The 9,249-nt window shown below is 43.4% G+C and overlaps 3 protein-coding genes across 3 annotated transcripts in view; 1 reads left to right on the forward strand and 2 right to left on the reverse strand.

The window, feature by feature from the left end:
* Positions 1–860, reverse strand: part of LOC104817622 — a 2,668-nt gene extending 1,808 nt beyond the window's left edge. Inside the window, exon 1 of the mRNA XM_019202946.1 lies at positions 28–860. Coding sequence (XP_019058491.1) covers positions 28–691 — 664 coding nt within the window. The 5' untranslated portion in view covers positions 692–860. The remainder of the gene's footprint in view (positions 1–27) is intronic.
* A 1,355-nt stretch (positions 861–2,215) lies between these two features.
* LOC104817541 (methyl-CpG-binding domain-containing protein 4) lies at positions 2,216–4,458 on the forward strand. The gene is made up of 2 exons (XM_010546774.2): positions 2,216–2,324; positions 3,719–4,458. The coding sequence occupies exons 1-2, from the start codon at positions 2,283–2,285 to the stop codon at positions 4,238–4,240; spliced, it is 564 nt and encodes a 187-aa protein (XP_010545076.1). The 5' UTR covers positions 2,216–2,282; the 3' UTR covers positions 4,241–4,458.
* Positions 4,459–5,156: 698 nt separating this feature from the next.
* LOC104817542 lies at positions 5,157–8,706 on the reverse strand. Its single transcript, XM_019202947.1, has 8 exons — positions 8,024–8,706; positions 7,143–7,282; positions 6,730–6,847; positions 6,546–6,647; positions 6,242–6,357; positions 5,994–6,148; positions 5,713–5,916; positions 5,157–5,674 (listed from the first exon to the last, which is right to left on the reverse strand). Exons 1-8 carry the CDS (start codon positions 8,484–8,486, stop codon positions 5,368–5,370), a joined length of 1,605 nt encoding a protein of 534 aa, XP_019058492.1. The 5' UTR covers positions 8,487–8,706; the 3' UTR covers positions 5,157–5,367.
* Positions 8,707–9,249: the final 543 nt, after the last annotated feature.

A 9,249-nucleotide genomic window follows, 5' to 3' on the forward strand; every position in this document is an offset into this window, starting at 1 on the left:
TTCCAAGTAAATGTCGATGTTCCATGCCGAGCGCCGCCGCCAGATCCGACAGCGGCCGCATTTCGTCGGCCTCGTCCGCCTTCACGTCCTGCAGTGCCAACACGTCCGCTTCCACCTCCCTCAGCACTTCCAGGACCGTTCTCCTGCTGCTCCCCTCTCTCTCGCCGGAGAAAGACACCGTCGACCGTACCTGCGAATTCATCGTTCTCCCGGCGGCGTCTCGGTCGTCTCCCCGGAAACTCAGCTGCCGGCTGATCTCGTTGTCCGGCAGATTGATCGACACCCTCAGCCTCGATCTGGCGAATCTCTCTCTCCTCGCCGAGAGATTATGATCGCTCGTGGGATGAAGAGGAGACTGCTTGAGTATGCTCTTGGGGCGGTCAAGAGTTGACTTTGACCGGAGTGGCAAGCCCGTAAATTCAGCGTCTTCGGGGTCTCGGGTCGGAGTGCGGACGGCGGGGGCCATGGAGAACAAGGCGGCGTTGAAGGTGGCGAGGCGGATGGGTCTGTGGGGTTTGGGGTGAACCGCCGCGGCGGAGGAGCCGTTGCCGTAGTGCGGTGGAGATGCAGCCGGGGAGGTCGCGGCGGAGTCAGGGTTGCGGCGGCTGACGGTGATGCGGGGTTTGGAAGGGCGACGGAGGCGGCGGCGGAGGAGGGAGATTAGGTTGAGCATGCTTGAGAAATGAGGCATGTCTTGGCCGATTGCATGAAGAGTTTCTTGGACTTTGGCGTGGGTCAAATGGGCATTAACGATTATAAAGCCGATTTGTTGTAATTATTGATGCCTTCTGAATCTTGTTACAAAGTACAAATCCGATGGACTTCATTTTTTAGAATTTTTTATATAAAAAAGGAGAAAATAACCTAACAAGTAGGGGTTAATTATATAATTCTGGATGATTCGGAGGGGGTCTGGGTTTAGGTACTCGAAATGGGTCCGTGCCACGTGGCGCACGGAAGATTGAGTTCCTAATGTGGATGTTAATGAATAAAGAAAACCATTTAATTTCGATTTGAGTCTCGATGTTAAGAATCTGCCAAATATTTCATACAAAAGGGTCCAACTGCTCCTGAAATAAAATATCAAAAGGAAAATAGGCTTGCTTTTGTGTGGATTGATGGTTTTATTAAAAATGCCCAATATCTAAAAATCGGGCATGCATTGTTTTTATGGAATTTGAAATATTCAGAAAAAAGAAATATATGGTCCGAGTAATGGGATTTTTTTTTTTAGGTAACCGGATATCCTGAACCGAGACCCAAACTAATTTCAGAGATTTACTTACGTTAATATCAAACAAGGCAAATTTTCGTGCTATTTTGATAATGATTTTTCATGCTTAATAAATAATTACTAAAAGACTAAAGAGGTTTAAGAATAGTATTAATTAGCGAAAGTGTGAAAGAAGAAGAATTGGGGTCCGGTTAGTTGGTAATTGGGAAATAAATAAAGAGCGATACGAAACGCGCTTGCGCGTTAGGTGAAGGTTTAGTATTTGTTTAGAAACGGAAGGACGTTTTAGGTCCGATTTCTGAGCTGGAGCGGATTTTAACACTAAAGATGCCAAGTTGCGTGTCGTTTTCATTCCTCCCCCGTCACCCACCGAAACAAAAAACGGCAGCACTTTCTCCTCGTCTGTTTCCTTTTTATGATCGTTTTGCCTCACGCGATGAGTAGATTCTCTTCACTACGACTCGAAGTAATTATTAATTTTACCTAGTAATATAAATTGAGTGCATTATTAATATTATTATTTCACAAAAACGATTTATTAATCACTACTATTCCATATTTTCGTTTTCCTTTTCTAAAGTTTCCATAATCCATTTTAGTTATTTTACTTTTTTTCCGTTTCTATTCCTTGATTATACGTGTTTCATTCCTAATTTTATTATAATTTCCTTATTTATTATAAATTATCATTTTGATCTTCAGCGCTATAAATATAAAAATGGGCCTGGGTTCCACGGCTATTCAATACATCCACGACTAGTGTTCGGCCCATATTAATATGCGTAATAAAAGGTTGGGCCCGGGCGTGGAAACACGTGCAACGCATGGGAAAGCCCCAAAGTCCACAACACAAGGACCCTATTTGATGACGTGTCAGTGAAATACTTGCCTGTCACAAGATTACAAACGCACGGCCAGTGACGTTATCACAAAGACCAGCCGAGAATTTCCAATATCTTGAGGGTTTTTTTTTCCTTAAACGCATTAAAAACAGAAGAAAAAATAGTTTTGCCGGAACTGGAAGAGCTTCTCTCCCTTGGGAACTGAGATGAAGGAGGAGATTGAAGGAACACCGACAACAACCCCCAAGGTAATAAACCAAACACTGCATGTTTTCTGATTCTTCGCTGCTTTATCAAGGCAGCGATTTTCTGTTTTTTGTTCGGCGGTCTTTTTTATCTCCCGACTCTTACTCTCGCCATTACCCGAACACTGTATACCATGCTTCAGATGATGTAAATCTTCATGCTTGCATTAGTTCGATCTAGATTCGGATGTGCTTAGATCTTTTATTGTAGTTAATAGCATGGTGGGGGAAGCAAAGGAGTCGACAACTCGATTGGATTCTAGGTTTTTCTTTGTTTGTTGTCGTTTTTTATCATTGGGGGTACTTGAAATGGGCTTAGGCGTCGTTAATTTATTTATCTGTCACTGTAGTACGAATCTTTAGCGGAAATACGAATTCATCGTGTAACCAGAACGAGGGTTTGCTTTGAATGCTTGGGTTTGTGTCAATATGGCCCCCTTTTCCGTATGATCAGTAGCCTAGACATTGGACTAATTAGACAAACTGGTACTGAAACCGGATTCTTGTGATTGTGAACTATGGAAGAGGTCTGTTCAGAATGGTTATGGTTATATGTCGTACTATTAAACAAGGCATTCATCTTTGCTAGGGAAGAATGCGTCATATCTTCTTATGTAAGTGTCGCAAACTGTTGTAATAAATGATGGCATGCTTCCATCCGACCCTTTGATCTAATATTTCAGAAATTGATCTGCCATGGAATGATTTTCTTCCTTTTCAGCAGATAGCGCCGTATTTTCTTCTTTGACATTTGTTTCGTACCTTTATTGTCCTTTATTTGGTTCTTGTTTCAGCGCATACTGATGTTTTTCCCTCTTCTTAGTCCTTTAATTGTACATTTAGAAGTATTTCTGCAGTCTTTCTTTATGGTCGACTTTAGCAAATTTTAAGCTGTACTCTTTTGGTCATTGTTCCTATTTAGATAAACAGGTTGTGTGTTGGTTTTCTCTCCAATACTGAAAGTTAATGCTACAAAATATCTGGTCGTGTAATGATATTCTTGCTGTTCATTATATGACAACAGTTTCCCTGCCTTTGATTTTTGTTTTTCTTCCCATGTCAGTCTGTTTCTTTGATTCTCATTTGGGCTGGCTCTTACTGTCTGTTTGATCTGCTTGCATTGTTGTCTCCTTGTTTGGGTTCTCTTTAAGCCTGGCTTGTTTGCATTCTGTTCTCATTTGGGTAAAGCTTGTTCTACATAGGCATGTTTTCTCACTCCAAGTACAGAAAAGGCTCATGTGGTTAACCTAAAGTTTTGCTGGGGATGGGCGACTCGATATACTTTCAGAGCTCTCATATGCGATATACACTTTTTGTATGTATAGAATGTGTGTGTTTTGACTAATAGAAGCAGCTTATCTAAATAACGGATTCCATTCCATATTCATATTATGCAGCGAAAAGCCTCTGCTCTGGGGAGATCGATCGATACATATGCTGCACAATGTGAAAAGTGCCTCAAGTGGAGAGAGATTGATACCCAGGAAGAGTACGAGGAGATCAGAAGTAGAATCCCAGAAGACCCGTTTTCCTGTGAGAAGAAAAAGGGTGTATCCTGTCAAGACCCAGCAGACCTCGACTATGATTCCTCCCGGACATGGGTCATCGACAAGCCTGGCTTACCAAAAACTCCTAAAGGTTTCAGGAGGAGTTTAGTCCTTAGGAAAGATTACTCCAAGATGGATGCCTACTACATAACTCTGACGGGGAAAAAGCTGAGGACTCGTAATGAAATTGCAGCATTTCTTGAGGCCAACCCAGAATACAAGGACGCACCCCTTGGAGACTTCAATTTCACAGTCCCGAAGGTAATGGAAGATACGGTTCCTCCTGGGATTAAGGCAGGCACTCCTGCGGAGAAGGGTTCCAAGCAATCGAAGGATAATGATTCAACAAGTGTCATATCCCATCAGCGGTGATCCATGGAAGGAGTACCACCCTTCCCAAGCTACACTTGTGGGTTTTTTTTGGTACTGTGTTTCCTATTTCGGGGATGTAGCTTTGTTTGGTGGATGGATACTCAATGAACGGTGAAGCATGTGCGACTTATGAAGCTTTAAAGCTCATTTGTGGGGTGTTTCGGCTGTTTATAAATGGTAGGATGAATGCTTTGAAGAGAACATTCACCGTTCTTCAAGTAGATGTTTATGATTCTTGGTTTCATTCTCTCAGCATCTATGGGTATCATGAATCTACATCTGAGACAGTACAAACTTGTTAGTAAAAAAAAAAGTAGATGGAAAGGAGTAGGAATCTGTTGGATCTCATGATGGGGCAGAGAGGAATTTCACGATGGTAAAAAGCATACGATTCTCTATTCTTCAGTAGCTCCATGTGTGAGTACGAAACAACATATCATCATGTCAGGTACATGGATTTTTAGCCAAACTAACATTGAGGTGGCTTTGTCTAAAAAGACAAGTGGCAAGTACATTATTACGCTGAGAGGTAAGAAAGAACAACACTTGTTTTCTTTGAAGAAGAGGCCTTTGCCTCCCATTAAGAGGAGGGTAAGGGTGAAGAAGAATGCTTTATTATGCCTTTGGTTAGAGGCTTTGAACGACAGGACAAAGATTTGAACTTGGAGTAGCGTGCTGACCTTCTCGAGGAAAGCATGTTGCAGACTGGTTCCTAGAGTCGGGAAATTTGTTAGCGTTATCTTTGCCGTGTCTTTCTTTTATTTATTTATTTATTTATGGGCATGAATTGAATCACGTTTTGTAATGTAGGCGTTGGTGAGTTTTCCATCTTTTGGGAGTTGGAAGGCAACCCAGATTCTCCCCCCAGAAGAATCTCCATACAATACATTGGTATCTGAGGTTAGAATACCCCAAAGACAGCAAAAACTCAATCCACAGCGATCCTCTGTATTGAAGAAGAACATGTGCGTGCTCTGTTTACCCTATCTTTAATCTCAGAGATATCAATCGAAGAAAAATCATATATAAAACAAAAACAAAAGGCAAAGGAGAGACACGTATACCACGACGGAAACCCAATCTAAAGCCAAAAACACCAAAAGTATCTTGCTCTGCTCTGGTCCCGCTCAGTTACTGAGAAGACGCAGCCTCTGTGCACGCGGCGGGAGATGCTTCCCTGGTTTTCTTGGAGGTGCCGTCCACGGCAAGAAAACTCCCGTTCCAGTTCCGACTCCTCCCCTGGGGCTCAACGTGGCGGGGGGGGCCCGAGCCAGTATGACCACAGGGCAGTGGTTGGGCGTCGGATGAGGAAGAGCTGGGGTGCCTGGTTGCCAGAGTGTTACCAGGCCGAGATCATGGTTGGTCGTCGGAGACTGCGGCTGTTGGAGATTGTTGGAATCGGGTTTGAGCTTGAAGAAAGTGATGGAGACTCTTTTGTTGGCGCCAGTCTGACCACAGGGCAGTGTTTGGGCGTCGGATGAGGAAGAGCTGGGGTGCCTGGTTGCCAGAGTGTTACCAGGCCGAGATCATGGTTGGTCGTCGGAGACTGCGGCTGTTGGAGATTGTTGGAATCGGGTTTGAGCTTGAAGAAAGTGATGGAGACTCTTTTGTTGGGTGATGGACAGGTGACGTGCCTCGCCATCTCCGCGCTGTTTCCCCTCATTACCAGCAGCGACCTGCCAGTTCCCGCATAAAAAATCGGTCAGCCACTTGTCCGGAGAGAAGGCCTCTTCTACATTGTATTTGTGCTTACCCTTCTTTTAGTGGCAATGTCAGTGGCCCTCTGAAGTTACCGTCATTATCAACACCTAGTCTGTGCCCAAACACCATGGTTGATTCGGACAAGACCAGAGTGGAGATGGGTTGATCCACGTGAGGTGGTTTTTGGAATGGCTGCGAGTGCTCGTCCTGCAGTGAATACCGTTTCAGTATTTCAAGCCGTAAATCTTGACAAAGCCAGCATATGAGATATCAATTGAAAGGAAGAGAAGAGACAGGTACCTCGTCAAAGAAGTTGATCACGCAGCCATTGGGACGTTTGTATTCTGAAATAACTCGCCATTCCACAAGATGATCAATCATACTTTGAAGAAGAGCAGGGATCGGTTCTATGCTAACTGCAAACTCAATCAAACACTTTTAAATAAAAGCAGCCCAATGTATCGAATATGGTGCAGATATGACTGAGAACTGGGCTTTTTTACATTGTAAATCAGACACAGCATTTGGATAACTGTAGCCAGTTGAGGCAGTTTTGTGTTTGAAAACTGATGCAAAGAGGCGACACCTATCAACTACGCGTTACCTGAGTGCTCATCCTTTGCATGTCCGAAAATCGGAACTCCCAGCTGAATAAGCTCTCTTTTGTTTCCCTTTGTGTTCTTGTTGAACAATACAAATGTCTCCCCTGCAACAAATGTTTCTCTTCGCGTGAGGTAGAAAGGAAAGCAGTTCAAGATGGAGGAGGTTATTTAAGGCAAGGGATTTACCTGGCAGTGCGTGATTCCGTCCAGCCTCTCGGAGTTCATTCACAAAATCCAATAGTTTAGAGAGTTCAGTGCTACTGAATACATCTTCGTACAATTTTAACCCTTTGACGACATTCACCTGCAAAGCCACGGAATAGTCTATTTACTAACAATTAGTGAACCATCCGCTCTGAATAACTCCTTGATGGATCCATCCATCGCAAGGCCATTCCATTTCAAAACATGTATAACCCTGCATAGTATTCGTTTTCAGCTACGTTTTCCAGTTAGAGAAAAGAGGATAATTGTGTGTGTATACATATACCGCAACATCAATTTTTTTTTACACTGGACTATCAAAAGTCTCATATGTTATAGGCTCATTCTCCGAGAAAAGGAAAACCCCCCACTTGTAGGGGTGACAGTGAGCTTACCCTGTGGCCTCTAACAAGTTCCTTGGCCGCAAAACGCTTTGTCAACTTGAAGGGTGAAGCACGTAGTGACTCGCATTCTCCCTCGGCGTTCGAACATACTGTCATATTCTCTTCCACGTTGTGACGTTCTTCTCGAGATCCTACACACACACACACAGGCGGGCCAACCAACCCGAGTCGGTCAAAACCATAACACAAAAGTCAAGAGTATAAGTGAAAAGGGAACGAGGTCAACTAAAGGTGGTATGGTTATTCTTCATGTTACCCCATAGAATAGAGGCGTCGTAAGATCACGACGGAATGCATCAAAGCACACCTCTCTATGTGTAGGCTACCACCTCTTTATAATTTTGTCATCTTCCCTTTTGTCTTTTTCCTTGTTCCATCTATGTTATATATTGTAAATATTTAATTCTCCACAACCATAACTGAACTTTTAGGAAATCTTATTAACATTATTATGTGTACTGTTTTTTTCTTCTTATTAATAGCAAAATGTCTGCGGCTGCTGCTAAGCGTTTGAAAATTCAACTCCAGATTGATTGAATCCTTGGGAACTGAAATTCGGGGATTTCCCCATCAACTCTTGCCCGTACTTTTCTTCTCCAACTTTTTCTCACCTACCAAACATTCCCATTTATTTTTTTCCCAACCCCGAAATCTGGAGAATCGCTTGTATCAATTGATCGTAATTAAGGCTCAAATAAAATATTTATGGTCGACTTTTATTTTTATAGGGGGAACTCAAATTTCAATCTAGAAATCATCAGATCCAACAACAGAGATTACTCCACCCCAGTTTTGCACAGATATACACAAAAGAGTTAAATGTAATAATAAAAAATATTTAGATTATTCCAGCCGAGTAATGCTTTGCTTACCGGAATCTGTAATGTCGCTATTAGGAGAATCGTCGTCTACCTCGCCGCCGATTTCTTCGCTTTCCATGGCTTTCTCGGGAACTTTCTCCGTGTCGTCTTCCAAGCAAAGCTTCTCCTCTGCCTCTCTGAGTTTGTCCAGTCTCTTTGCCGTCGCTTGTTGCAGCTCCGCCGCCACTTCGGCGATCGAGTGGTACTTCTGCATCTGGAGTACCGGGATCCAGTTGAGCCTGCGTCGGTGGATCGCCGCCATAACGGCGTCGTAATCCGATCCGAAGGACTGTATGAGGTGGCCGCAGAGAGCATCGATGATGGCGTTGGCGGCGGCGAACTCGCCGCGGAACCACGCGATCATCACGTCCTTCGCCACCGATTCCGACAGTAAAACCGGAGCCTCAGCATCTCGAGACGCCTTGGGCATAACCGCCGCCGCTGGGTCGACCGGAGACGCCGGACCTTCCGCCATAAATTTCAAAACGAGGCGAATTGATTGCTTTGCTTTTCCGTGAATGTATGAAATCGGATCCAGGAAACGGGGAAGCAGATCGGAGTCGGAGGTTTTCGTGGTTGTGAATTGGAATTATGGGTTTAAGAGGGCGTACGCTGGGAGATGAATTTATATTTGGAGAAATTTATTGGCACTCCGTCACATGTAACAACAGCAACAACCATATAAAGGAACAAAAAGGAGACCAAATTAGATGTATTTTATTGAAATGGCGTATATAGTATTATATCGTTACAAGTATTTGATTTATGTTAGTGTGATTATAATTGAATGGGGCAGAGGGGCCCATGGAGAGAGGAAGCCATTGAATCGAGGGCCATGCGCCTCTCACTTGCCGCAAAAGGACAATACGGTTATAACGACGTCGTTTTTACCCCTCCAACGCTGCGTATTATGGATTTTTATCAAATTCAACTTTTACCCAATCTTACCGAACCAGAACTTAGAATCACTGGAGTAAAAAGTATATTTACAAAAAAAAATATATGCAAAAAGAGGAGAGAAATATGGGGGGGTGGATGATGATGGAGACAGCGGCATGAGTCACACCCACACCAGACCCTTTTCTGTGTGTGAATCATAGAATCTTCCATCTGTGTACCCTCCAATATTCGCATCTTCCTCTGTCTTTTTCTTCTTGTGATTCACCTAACCACGCCAATTTTATTTCCTTTTTCGTTTGGAATTTACTGATTTTAATTCTCATTAAACATTCACCATA

This window comes from Tarenaya hassleriana, unplaced genomic scaffold (assembly GCF_000463585.1).
Source record: "Tarenaya hassleriana unplaced genomic scaffold, ASM46358v1 Cleome27, whole genome shotgun sequence".
NCBI classification, from domain to species: Eukaryota; Viridiplantae; Streptophyta; class Magnoliopsida; order Brassicales; family Cleomaceae; genus Tarenaya; species Tarenaya hassleriana.